This window comes from Haliaeetus leucocephalus, unplaced genomic scaffold, assembly GCF_000737465.1.
Source record: "Haliaeetus leucocephalus isolate CR32 unplaced genomic scaffold, Haliaeetus_leucocephalus-4.0 Scaffold751, whole genome shotgun sequence".
NCBI classification, from domain to species: domain Eukaryota; kingdom Metazoa; phylum Chordata; class Aves; order Accipitriformes; family Accipitridae; genus Haliaeetus; species Haliaeetus leucocephalus.
In genome coordinates this window covers 11,558,856-11,572,540 of record NW_010973187.1, presented here as the reverse complement: position 1 = coordinate 11,572,540, position 13,685 = coordinate 11,558,856, and the positions used below count along the sequence as shown (strand labels likewise).

Here is a 13,685-nt window from a genome sequence, read left to right as displayed (position 1 = left end):
ACTGTAGAGTTCATGGTGAAAATTCCTTAAGGCTAATATAAAGTAACAAGCATTATAAAAAGGACAAAGGCATGACGATACATTAAAAGCTGATAATAGTATTCCCCACGTATCACCGGTGTGCTCTGTTTGCTCTACCATCTTACACCACCCTCCTTACTGCTTTCTACTGCAGCCTGCCTGCGTATGGGGGACAAAGACTGTGTATTTTATTGCTGAAAGAATGTATTTTAGAGTCAAGGGTCTCTTTGCACCGTATTTGTATAGCCACTTCTGTTTAAAGAAAAACATCATTGATCCAAGGGCCCTCAGAAGAGCTCATCTATTATAACACACTGGGGAATGTCTTAAAAATCACTTCCCCAAGTATCTGGTTTACTTGAATAAGACAGTGTTGTTGTCTACTCTGCTGCAGTCAAGGACCCCTGGAATTAGTTTAATTTCTGCTTTTAGTGCCAAATTTAAAGAAAAAAAAACACACCAAACCAAACCAAAACAAAACAAAAACACAAAAAAAAACCCAACTGGTGAACAGGTAGAGCAGGACCGGAGATCACGGACGAAGGAGCTGAGGAAGACAGTGAAGGACATGTATTAAATTCTTGTCCCAGTAAGCATGCCTGTAAGATGTAGGCAGAGACACCCAAGCTTGCTTTGGAAGAGACCAGAAGTAATATAATGGCTCAGCATATCCGGGCAAGGCATGCTGTAGCATTTCTTGCAAAAAGCAGTTTTAAATAACCCAAACAAACCGTTATGTTGATATAGCGAATATGTTTTCATGCACAACAAAGAACTGTCTCCTTAAGACTAACCAGTCAGTTGTGGAGTTTGGTGTGCTAACTTGGAAATCCCAGCCTGGCACTGTATTGGATTTGGTAGGTATAGTCAGTAAGATTGTTACAGCACAGACATGAAGGAAACTTTGAACTTGGGAAAGCTGTCATTTATATTGAATTTTTAATCCCATGGATCAATAAAGGTTCTTTCATTCCTTTGCAAGCTATCTCTAGTAAACAGTAGTGTATTTCTGTCCTAACTGCTGCAATGTGTAATTAAATTAATTTAAATTCTACCATGTGATTTCAGAAAATCTACTTAGCTTGGTATTGGTGGCAAGAGCAGTAAGGCAGATTTTTGCAGGCAATATTTTGTACTGAGAGTTATTCTATTTTCAGAGAATGATAGTGCTGCATATTTATGGAATTGATAGAAACATATATAGACAAAACCATCACACTAAGAGTAAATACTTCAGAATCTGGTGGTTTTCTCTTGGACCTAGTAAGAAACTTGCCACTACATGTCTATGTAGTGACATTTTTATTTCGCTGGAAGATGCAACATAAACACAGATATTGCAGCAGAAATTTAGTAGCAAGTATTAAGACTTTTCTTCAGATTTTTAAAATCTTTTTTTGGTAACTTCTAGGAGCGAAATTTGTTGGAACTTTTCCCATCCCAGACACCTATAACCCAGATGATGACAAAATCTACTTCTTTTTCCGAGAAATATCACAAGATAGTGGCACGTCTGACAAGACAATCCTTTCCCGAGTTGGGAGAGTTTGTAAGGTGAGGACTCTATCTTTTTATTTTATTTAAAGAAAAAAAAATGTTTGGAATGTTTGGTTTGTTTTCGCCTTCAGATCAGAAGGAAACAGTGTTTTTACCCAATGAGCCATCATAGTAATTTTTCTGAACAGAGATTACTAATGTTGTTTGAAATTTACTCACTTGAAAAACAGACTTGATATTGACTGTGTACCTCTTTGGGAAAATCTAATTTGCTTATAAATTATAATCCTGTTTCTAAACGATAATATATTGACGTTCAGATATGCAACAGTGACCTGCTTTGTTTCATAAGCTTTCGGTGAGGATTGACTTGTCGAAGTGTAGACAGTGGCAAGGTACTTGGGTTTTTGTGGAAAGCACCCAGTGAATGGAGGGATATGAGCCTAGCTCAGTACATCATTCCTGGGCATTTCTGAGAGCTGGGGTCAGTCATCTGTTTCTGCACATTCCTGATAATCAGTTGGGGTGGGGGAAGGCTCAAAATGTATATAGTTTCTGAGCTACCCCCACATCTGCCCAGAGGTTTCCTCCCCTGGGAAGAGGTGCAGCCCTTGACCTGTTGACCAGGAGGAACCAGGCCCTGGATCTGCTGCAGTGTAGAAAGTTTCCTTTGGTTGGTGCCTGACCTCCTTTAAACGATTACTCCCTTCACTTTCTCTTTCATTACGCTTGGTTTTGCCCCTTAGGAGAGATTTCTGCCCCTATGGCATTCATAACGCAGACTCAGATTTTCATGAGCTGCGCTCTTTTTGAAGAAGCATCTCTGTCAAGGGCAGAAGCCTCCTCAAACCGTAATGAGAAGATAAACCAATTCCTGCATATGAAGACAGCAGTCAGTGTGGAGTGTGCTGTTTAACAGCCGGCTGGTTTTGCTAAGGTCTTCTTCCCACTACAGCGGGAGGGTCTCTTGACTTCTGCGTCAGACACGCTATCCACTCCTTTGTCCCATAATACTGTGGGAACAGAAGCAGTCAGTATGTGTGCTCCCATCCTGTCCTTGGGTCTTCAGTGAAACCAGGTACCCAGGAATCACTGGTAAAAGTCAGGGAAATGGGACTTTAAAGTTGTCTTCATATTAATAAATAATAAGCTTTGAGCAAATGTTTATCTCATGATGAACAGATATCAGCAACACCATCACAGCAATTACACAAGTAGGTACATTTCTGTGATATTTTCTTCAGAAGCTTTCATTTACTTGTATTTTCTGGGCAATGTGACTCTGCTGGCAGTGAAAATTATCTTCTTAAGAAGCTTGAAAATTACTAAACAAACAAAAGAGTTTGTGATTTGCAGTAAGATGTGTCTAGGAGAAGAGCACCCAGTCAGCTAATGGACACACACTGAAAAACAAAGAGTAGACACACGTGTATGAATATGTAAATCTACAACTACTCTGCAGTCCAGCCAATTCCTAACTCCAGTTGAGATTTCAGTGACCACAGCCATTTCACACTTCTGTCCTTGACCTAAAGTGTTAAGAAAACAAAAAACTCATTCATAAATCAGTTCTCTAGTAGGTTTTTAGCCAGATGAAAGAATGGATAATCTTTAGTTGGGTATTTCACTGCAGTGTGATTAATGGCAGAATGGAAACGCAAACATATATGATTTGCTGCTAGACATGGCATTTGCTGATTGTGAGAAAGCACTTAATGCACTAGGAGACATTGGTAGACAACATTTTCAAGCCAAGGCACAGGAGAGATTATAGTAAACTAAGATATATTAGCTAGAGTTCTCCAGCATCCTTTACCTAGAGAAAAAAGGAGATAAGATATCATAATAAAAGCAAATGTATTGTAAGGAAATCCTAACGACCATGCGTAATTGTACCTCAAATGAGACTGAATTTATAGAGTAATCATGTTAACGGGAAAAAAAGTCTTGAATTTTATTTTTAATAGTCAAAGCAAGACAATGGAAACTTATAAGTAAGTTGATTATTATTAATGTTAGTTTTGCACTGTCTTCTTTATTTACTGAGCACTTCCTGATGGATGCAGAATTCTCCTGAAAATTCAGATTCCTGGTTTTTTGTACGTTTGTCTTGATTATCTGCAAATAAAAACAAATTATAATGCAAATTATTATAATGAAAGTACTCTTATGGGTATTTAATAGAAATTAAAATATTCAGATAGAATCCTCTGTTTACGGACTAAGATCCTCTGGATCTGTGCTCTGGTACGAAACATCTGCTATGTTTAATTCTCTCTGATATGGGATCAGTGCAAGAGTTGAAAACATAACAATTTCTACTTGCACTGTTTCATTAAGCTAAGCCTTTGCCTTCTTTCCCTAGCAAGCAGAGAGTAACAGTGGATGGGAGGAGCCCAGCAACGTCTGAAATCATTTGCTTGGTGTAAACCCAGTTTTTTTCTACTAGAATTCAATTGCTTCCTACCTCACTGTGCCTTAGGGCTCTTGTACATTAATGCCAGAGACACATGCTCAAATTAGAATGGGCTTTGTTTTTAATAAGGAGGTTATTCAGTGCAGCCTATTCTTTGGCTAATTTTCAATGGCTCAACAATATGGTCTCTCACTGATCCTCCCCCTTAGGGAAAATCTTCTCTGGAAAGCATTCCCTTTTCCCAGCTACTTTCAGCCCCAGAAGATTACAATACTCTTGCTGGCAGCTCTTCGCCCAGAGTCAAACAGCTGTCACTTGTCCTGTTCATAAGACCATACTTACCGTCTCGAAGCATGCGTTCTAATAACGCAGCCACTGTAGCGCTGAATAGCACTAATTTAGATTTACGTCATCTGCCTTCTGTATATCACTGGGGGATATCAGTATGAACTGGGGGGAAGTGCTTTCAACAGTCACTTTCAGAATGAGTTGTGTAATTTATCATGGCAAATGGCATTTCCTATTTTTGGTTTGAGGGCGGCAGAAAAAGTACCATTGGCCTGTCCGTAATACCTGATACTACTTATGGTATGCTCCTACTTACATTAAGTGTAATCTGTTGGGTTATTTTCTTTTCAAGTAAGGTCATAAGTAAAAAGAAAAAAAATACTATTAAAGATTAGCCAGCAATGTTTATTTTTTTTTCAAAACTCATAAAGATACACATATGTGTATTACATGATCATGCAGACCTTAACTTCTTAAGACCATGTACCCATGTATTTCTGTTTCTAGAAACACAGACATAAGCTTTCACAGCTACATTGTCTTCAAGCCCCTACTGCTGAACCAGTCTGCATCAGCTAAAGACATGACACAATCATTACACACTGAGCCAGATTTTGAAAAAAAAAATTGCAGCATCCATGCACTGTGCCCTCTGCAGTCAAGTAACAAGTCAGCCACATTTTTGTATACATATCCACCACAAAATGATGACGGAATTGTTAATTCTATTTCAGGACAGCCTCACATACGCACAAATATAGCCCTAGAAAAGACCTAGGTTTCCCTCCTATTTTCCCCACTCAAATAAATCGAGAAATAGAAATCCTAACTTACAGGAGTCCACAGAAAGATGTTGGAGAGGGAGGAAGGTTGTTGGGGTTTTTGTTTATTTGTTTTCTATATAGAAACACATTTTCTCATAGTTACAAACTCATTCTATTGGAATGGAGTGGAAATTAGCCAAAAGCAGTAGTCTCGCTGCTGCAGTATGAAAATCCTGTTTATTATTAAAGCGGTTTGCATTTGCTGTGTTACAAGCTTCTCTTTAACAGTTTTGGTGATGTATTGCAAAAGTTACGGCCTGCAGTCTTAGAGACTGATTTCCAAGACCTCAACTGCCAGGAAATCGGACTTTGGCCCCTGAAGTTTTCCCATATTTCCTAAAGTGTGCTGTATCCAGAAGCGGCCTTTGTTCTAGTGGGAACAAGTGAGCTCTTTGTCTTTTTTTTTTTGGTATGCCATTCCACCCTCATATATACCATGCTGTACCTGGGGATGAGGATATAGCAATTAGGCACAGCCCTCTTGGTTAAACTGTGCTTTCTAAACACACTGGAATGTAATCATTTTAAGAGCTCCTGAGTCGAGAGCCCAGGACACACCCTGCATTCCACCTTTGGGTGATGTGATTTATTTCCAAAGCCATGAACATGAGCAGAGTTCAAGGCTATGACCTTGCCTCCCGTCTGGTGCTTTAAGGCAATTTGTATTCCCAGAATGGCAGGAGGGAGCTATTCCTCCGCCACTCGGAGTCCAGGGTCTCCGGTGGGCTCTGCCGTGGGGCTGCTTGTGTGTAAAACTTAGGAGGTGTTTTTCTTGTCCTGGAAATAGTCTAGCCATGCCGTTAATGTGACTAGGGGTAACTGGGTCATTAACATTCTTTGTATTTCTATATTGTGTAATGCATCACTGTGTAGATAATTGATCTATCTCCAAAACCATTTGAGTTGTCCGCGTAGTGTAATGCTTTACCATTCAGCCGTATTAGCCTGGGTCCCGGAAGCGAAATAGCCATGTTAACATGTTCTCAGCAGGGCTAATTAGTCTGGGCTCAGAGCCATGATCATGCAGCTATCCTGCTTCCAGTTCTGGAGGCAACTCATTCCAGACGAGATTTAACTTACTGCTTATTACATGCTTACATACTTTCTTTGTCACCATAATATTGCCTAGCCACAATGCTAACCATGCCTAATGGTTTTTTTTGTTGTTTTTTTTTTCCTTTTTTTTTCTTTTTTTAATTTCTGAATCATAATGATTAAAACCACTTAAAAAATGTCATCCCTAGAAAAACCGTGGCCCTCATTTGCCCGTTGAGCATCTTTGCAGCGGTGGGTCTTTCAGCAGCCAATTCATCTTGGACTTCCAAATTTGATACTTGAATATAATGTGGCATTTGAAAGTTTTCAAATTATGTAGAAAAGCAGATGCTCATCAAGATGATTTCATTTTAAGGGCTGATGTGTTGGAGACAGGCCAGTTCCATGTAGTATCTGCTTCTAACTGTGATGAATTAAGAGATATAACATCAGGCTTTGTCAGGTCTTTTGGTCCAGCTTTCCTTATTGGCAAGGGTACAGGCCTGAGTATAGGAAGTTTTGTATATTTTTGTCCCTCATGGGTGTGTTTCAACAACACAATTGGTGGGGTTTTTGAGGGGGGAAATCATGATTTGCAGATGAAGCAAAAATATGTAAGTTATGCTTATATATAAAGAGGTGTGACTGAAATTTACTGAGCCTCAGGGAAAATGAAAAAGAAATTGCAGTGTCAAGATAGAGCTTTAAAAACTGGATTATGGAAATGCAGCTGCACAACCTCTGAAGCAAACTCTGGAAATCATCCTAGCTGCCAGAGAGACTCATTGCAGAAGACGCTGTCAGTAACCCACTGGCTTGGAAGTGGGAAGCCTGCAGAGTAAGTTGGAGTGGAGTTCCTATGACTAACCCAAAGTCCCTGACTTCAGAATGCTTTCATTCAGATGTTCAAATATCTCTAAGAGTAGCAAATAATGACTTTGTGATTTTGGAAATTTTCTGATGTGACAAAATTAGCTTCCTGGGGTTTTTCATATCAGTACATTTAATATGAAAATGTACCACAGTTTACAGTTCAGGCTTTGCAGATGTTTCAGGATGCTAAATTCTAAAGGACTCTGTAACGTTGATCTACCTTTGCATTTTGGTCTCATGCTTACCTAACTCTCAACCTGTATTGTCAATACTGTGGTTGTACTGTCCCACACTAGTGACTTCAGGCACTTCTATGTATCTAAGCAAGGAAAGTAATTATCAGGCATTCACTTCAATCAATAAAGGCAGATGACTATTTTTCAGAGGAAGACTCCTTCCACCTTTAACCCAAATCACTCTTTGAAGCACATATTTTCCACCGACTCTAAAGGGAGCTGTGCCCTACTGGGTCCCGGGAATGTGAAATTCAAGGCATTCTGACTTAAGAATGTGAGATTCTGAATGGCAAATTCAGGCCTATTTGTTCAGAAAAAACCCAGCCTATCCCACTGCTGCATCTCACACTGCTTCGGTTTCACAGTGCTCTCAATGCATTCAAACCATGTAAATACTGATCTCCTATTTGACATTCATTGCATGATCCATCTAGTCACTTGACTTGCCTGTAGCTTCATGATCAGGAATGCTACATTTCATAACCTGAAGGTTTTGTTCTTTGGGTTTTTTTCTCTGTCTTTTTATATACTTTTTATGTATTTATATCATATAATTTATATTAAGTATATATGAAAGTTTAGATGAGACACAGGTAAAGGCAAATCAAACACACTGGAATAAACCATTAACAGATTACTCAAAATTTAAGGTAGGTTTTCCTCGGAATTCCTTAACATATTTTATTAGTTCAGCCATCACCCTTTTCTCACTTCAAATTTCCATTGAAATTGGAGTGAACAGCCTAATGATGGATATGGTAGAGAACATCTACTTTGTGGCAGCCTTTGAACAGTTTGGGGGAATGTTCTTAATACTAGCAAACCCTTTGGAGGTAATCTTAGCAGGACTGCTGAATGGCCTTGTGGTAAAATGGTGCTTAATTTTACTATTTCATTTGTCCCAAACCACATTCAGACTTGCTGTTATCATCTCCCTGTCTTTAGCTGAGCCTGTTAGTTTCTGGCTTTTGTTTTTTTTCGTGGTATGCTTAGTAACAGTCCAGAATTTTTCTTTGCTGTATAGTTAGATTTTCCAGTTTGGATCCCATTCAAAGATAATTCAGTAGAAACCTCTAGGTGTGATGTTTAAATACTTTTCAAAATAGAAATCAACATTTTCTGTAGTGAACCAAACAGTTATGCATGCTTAATGTGGGTACACTGCCATTCTGAATGAAATAACAACAAATCTGCTTGAGGAGCAGGAACTCAAAGCTAAAACACTGTTTCTCTCACTCATAGTTCAGACAGAGGGCTTTTCCACAGCAAATGTGGCCTACAGTCTTGTAGTTTTTGCTATGGTTGCGATAAAGACCCTCTTTCCCATTGTCTTCACGCCTAGAAATATGTGAATGCCCAAAGTGGCATCCTCACCCATAGGTCTCATGTCGGATTTCCAATGACACTGGGTGATCCTGCCATACATTCACCTACTTGAACTTCATTCTGGTTTCATGCCAAAGGCTTCTGTGGTTCAGTCCTGCTGGGCATTTACTCATTTCAGCTGAGGAAGCCAAAAACGGGCTCGACAGTAGCCACGGCACTCCTGCATGCTGATGACTACAGATATGTGTGCCCTTCTTGCCTAATCCGGCTGTCTAGATAGGCAAGGGCATGGGTTGAGTCAAATATTTAGCTTTTCTGTTTGTTTTGGTTTTGAGATCTATATTTGACCCTGGTTGTGCAATCAACTTTGGACGTGCACAGAGCTCAATGAATGATTTGGTCCACAGCCTTATAATCTTAGTCTGTGGAAGATACTATTTAACCTCTCCAATTCCTTTTGCAACAAGCAGTGTGGTTTACACTAAGGGAATGAAGCCAGCCAGTACAGAGCAGTGACAGGTTATGAGATCAATAAATATACTGCGCTAATGGTGAGGACCCTTTAGTGCCTGACACGATGCCTCTGTCTCATGATGAGGAAAATAAGCAGGAAGCCAGGACAAGCTGTGCATGAGGTTCTGGCCTGTGACAGATGATGATTTCAGAAAGTGTTCAGAAATTACAAGTCCCAGGGGCCAAAAAGCAGTCTGGGGTTTTGCACTTCTGTGCTCTAGACTATGAGTTTTCTGTTTCAAGTTGTGATGGTATTGAGCTCTCAAGAAAGATGTGAAAAATTATCGTAGAATAATTCTCTGAAAACAGGTTTGCCTATGGAAAAGCTTAATGTCCAAGCCACACAAATCTAGAGGAACTTCTGATTATACTTTTGGAGAAGATAAAGGGCATGCAGCCTGCACTCTGATGGTCTGAGGAGCACTGTAGAGGTACCAGGCTGACGCATCACCCTGGAAATCAGGAGGGCTGAGTTTATACCAGGCATTCTTGTTGAGGTGATGTGCAGCTCTGCGACCAGGGGGCTGTGCGTGTTTGCACCTTTAGTCCTGTTGTCTGATTGTCTGCAAATGCTACTGCAGTGGTGGAGACCTTGCAAGGCACAGTCTGTAGGCTGAAGAATTGCATCATTCTGCCAGGTTAGACTTGATAAAGCATGTCGCTGTGAGTAAGCATGTAGTACGTGGGGCTGAGTCCCACTCAAATCCTCATCTTTGGATCAACTGGTTCAAGCAGCAGAAGTATTATACACTAGCAATATCTGCAGTGTCCAGAGGGGTTGGTGCTGTCCTATATGAAGCAATATGCAATCCTATAATAAGAAGCTTTCCCCACGAAAGGTTCTGTAATCTCACAAGACCAGCAGAATTACTAGACAGAGTCACCACTCGCTGTCAGATGGGGACTGCAGGCACAGAGGTGAACTGACTTTCCCAGGTTTACTCAAGGTATCCATAGCAGAGCAGTCACAGATCTAAAATGGCATGTGCCTCCTTTCTCTTGTTTACATTGCAAGTGTATTTTTATCCTCTCTCAAGTCTCACTTCATGTGTTGCTTGATGTTTTTGGATCTGACCCACAGCCTGATGAAATCATGGGAGGAATCTTTCATCTTACATCAGTATGGTTTGGACAAGAAATTTTGAACCTGAATTCCTAAAGGAGGAAATCTTACTTTCCTGTGTTAGGTCAGTACCTAACAGAGGTGGGTAGGGCAAGAATATGCAAAATAAAATGAAATAATTTAAAAAAGAATTACTAATCTGAAGACAGAAGTCCGAAGAAGATTGTTGGCTCTTTCTCCATTTATAAAGTCTGCTAGAAAGGGTTGGGTTTTTTTTTCTGTAATATAAGGCTTTGCTGCAGGGGATGCCATTTGTTGCTGGTGGCCTTGTAATGTAGCTGGGCTTCACACAGGAGAAGGGCTCCAGGGCCTTTTGCAGTTTCAGCACTTTTTCTCTCTGTTCTCCAGCATTTCTTTTTATTCAGGCCAGGAATTCACTTTGGATGGTCCTTCTGCACATCTTGCCACTGGCTCTAATTAATAACCTGCTTCTAGAAATTCCACTCATTGTCCTTTTTCTTTTTTTTTTTTTTTAAGAGGCTGTTCAAGATAATTACTGTCTTTAAAGTTTTATGAATCACAGTGTTTGACATCTTTGATGTTGATTGATTTTCAGAAAACTGCACTTTTTGTTCTAATGTTCAATTTGTCACTGTTACTTACAAACAAATAAGACATTTTAAACCCCAAAGATGCAGATGTTCTTTAGCTTTGTTGCCATCTGTTTTCCTGCCTACTGGATTCAAAAATGTGCATTTTAGTGAAGCTACATTTATATAATATATAAGCTATGATAGAATAGAAAATAGATACAACAAAGTCTTTAATATAAATTGATTTTTAAATAATTTTTTCATAGAGCAATATTTTTTCTAATGGATTTTATTTTCATGATAAACTTATCTTTAACTAAAGGGTTTGAAAAACCTGTTGTTTTGCTGTTATACATAAATTGCAGATCAGAAAACTGAGATTTCCATGGACGTCTTCCAAGCAAGGCATATGATATGACCTTAATTTATCTCACAGATTTTACATTGTGGCATTTAAACAGCGTTCTTCCTGCACGTCAGAAAGCCATACACTTACCTGCACTCACGGAAGTTGTACATCAGATATCTGAATTCTTAATGTAGTTTGGTAGAAACCTGATTTCTTACTCCAACAAATTATTTTTTAGAACCAGTTCATCGAAAAAGGTTGAAATTTTAGGATTTGTGTAGAACAAAAGTCTGCCTGATTTATTAAAATTATATTGGATTACTCCCCCATTTATCTAGATAATTTCTCTGTTTAAATCTTTGTGATATTTTTTGGTAATATTTCCTCAACAGGTGACAGATTGAACTGCCCACCTTCTAGGTGGCAATTATCTAAATCTCTAACTCGGGCAAACACAAGTAACCAAGGTTTTACAGGCACTTCTTTCTGTTAAAAAGAAGGTATTTCAGGCGGAAGTGTTGGTATCTATTACAGCTTGTGAGATTACAAAGCAGTAAGTGCTAATTAAACCTTTATTTATATTCAGAAAGAAATATGCAGTCCTAAGTGCCTTCATCTGTACTGTAATGGAGTTTATAGTAAATGCTGCTAATCCAGTGTGCTTAGAAGTGATATTTTGGGAGATAAAATTTCAGATACTCGTGGCTGCTCATCTGTTACAAGTGGATTAGCCATATTTTTGGAATGAAAGGCTTGCTCATGCTGCCTTCCCCTTCTCTCAGCAGTTAAATTTATCTTGTCTTCTTATCTCACCTACCTGAAATATTTACTGTTCTTTGTCTTCAGTACCAGTATCTCTCGCCCAAAATCACTTCAGTGCATCCAGTTTACCACACACTTCCAGCAGGGTTGGGACAAATCATTGCTTGGTGTAAATCAGTCCAGCGGTTTTAGAATTCTGTAACTTTGTGTTGAATTCTTATTTCTGTTCACCTATGTGCTGACTGGCCTTTGCTTTGGTGATCTTCTCTCTTCCATCCATTTTTTCTAATCCACTGACTGCCCAGGCTGTACATCTTATTATATTAACGTCATGCTCTACATCCAGCTCACAGCATGTGAGCATGTCAGCGATTCATCGCAGACACATTATTAAATAATCTTTTCCACAGAAGAGACTGTCTTCTTTCTGTAGCAGTCCAGTCTCAAAAAGATTTTGGGCCAATATGTCCTTTGTCCAGCCTCTTAGAGGCCAATAATCATGAACTATGATGGTCCAAGGAATCTGCAACAGAGCAGGCAGATATGATGCAAAGCTAATGAGTTCATGCCAACATGGTCTGAAGGAAAGAAAAATAATTGCACGTTCTCCAGCACCTGAAACCTCAAGACATGTCAGAAACTGACCTGATATGCACCAGAAATTAGTGTTAGGAAGGAAGGAGTGCACTTTCTGCAAAAAATTGAGATTTCCAGATCTTAATAAGACTACTACTACTTGAGAGTCCAGGAGGAAAGGTATGCCTGTATTATTAATAGTTTTTGAACCTCCTTGGCCAGAGTTGAGCTAATTCTACCTGTAGGTAAAATCGCCATGGCCTTTGTCAATTCCTGCACTTTCTCAGTCAGTGAATCCCAGACACTTATAAGGAAAGCAAAAACATTATTATTAAGGGATGACATAAAGAATTGAAGAGTACTATATGGCTGCTAACCAACCCCCCCGCCCCGAAACCCCCCAAAAACACAAACAAAAACATCCTTCTAACAAAATGTACATTTTGTTTCATTCAGCCATGGCAGTAGGAAGAAGCATGTTGGAGGATATGTCAGCATATTATATGTGCAACTGTGTAAACCAGTGAAAGGTCTTTTCAGTCTCTCCATTTCTGCACCGTAAATTTGTCACTCTCTGGCATCAGAAGGACTTGGTAGATCATGGAGTGCTGGCTGGTTGTTGAATTCCCCTTGCTCCTTTATAAACTGTACAGTGTTATTGGCAACTTTTGGATATGTAAGGCACACCTAGTGAATGTCTGTTCTAATGCCTCTTAAATTCAAGTAACATGGTTAACATCGTGTCCTGGCTTGAGAGTGAGGAAATATGGATACATCTTAAATCCAGTGGAATCTTATACTTTAAAGCACATAGCCCTTGCTAAGACTGCTTCCTTTGAGCACAGTATTTGGTTCACACTACTCTTCAGGAACTCAGTGGAACTACTGATATATTTAAAGTAAGCATTTGTGAAAATGCTGTGTTGGATCACGATGCAAGAGTGGTAAAACACAAGTACGTATTTTCCCATGTCTTGCAGAAGCTGAACGCCTGTGATGACAGGAGCAGGAGCTAGACAAGGGTGATTTTTCCATTCCAGTCCCATCACATCTTGCTTCCTCCCCGCTTTCTGATCCTAGCCAGGCAGCTAGAGACATCTCACCTCCTGTGATGCTGCACCGCATCCACCAGAAATCAAAGTAGAAGCCCTGCAACGTGAGAATTGCTTAGCTAATCCGAATTGCCAGAGGAAGGAAAAGCTTAACGCTTCTTGCTTTTTAAGATTCTTTGTTGCATCTTTGTAATTGTTTGGTTTTAATTACACCACAAAGTTTATCTGCTGTGCCTTTGAACAGAACACACACATGCAGAG

At 39.5% G+C, this 13,685-nt stretch overlaps 1 protein-coding gene across 1 annotated transcript in view; it reads left to right on the top strand.

Moving 5' to 3' along the window:
* Positions 1-13,685, top strand: part of SEMA3D (sema domain, immunoglobulin domain (Ig), short basic domain, secreted, (semaphorin) 3D) — a 140,021-nt gene that overhangs the window by 84,304 nt on the left and 42,032 nt on the right. The window contains exon 8 of the mRNA XM_010580948.1: positions 1,433-1,575. Within this exon, the coding sequence (XP_010579250.1) occupies positions 1,433-1,575 (143 nt within the window). The remainder of the gene's footprint in view (positions 1-1,432; positions 1,576-13,685) is intronic.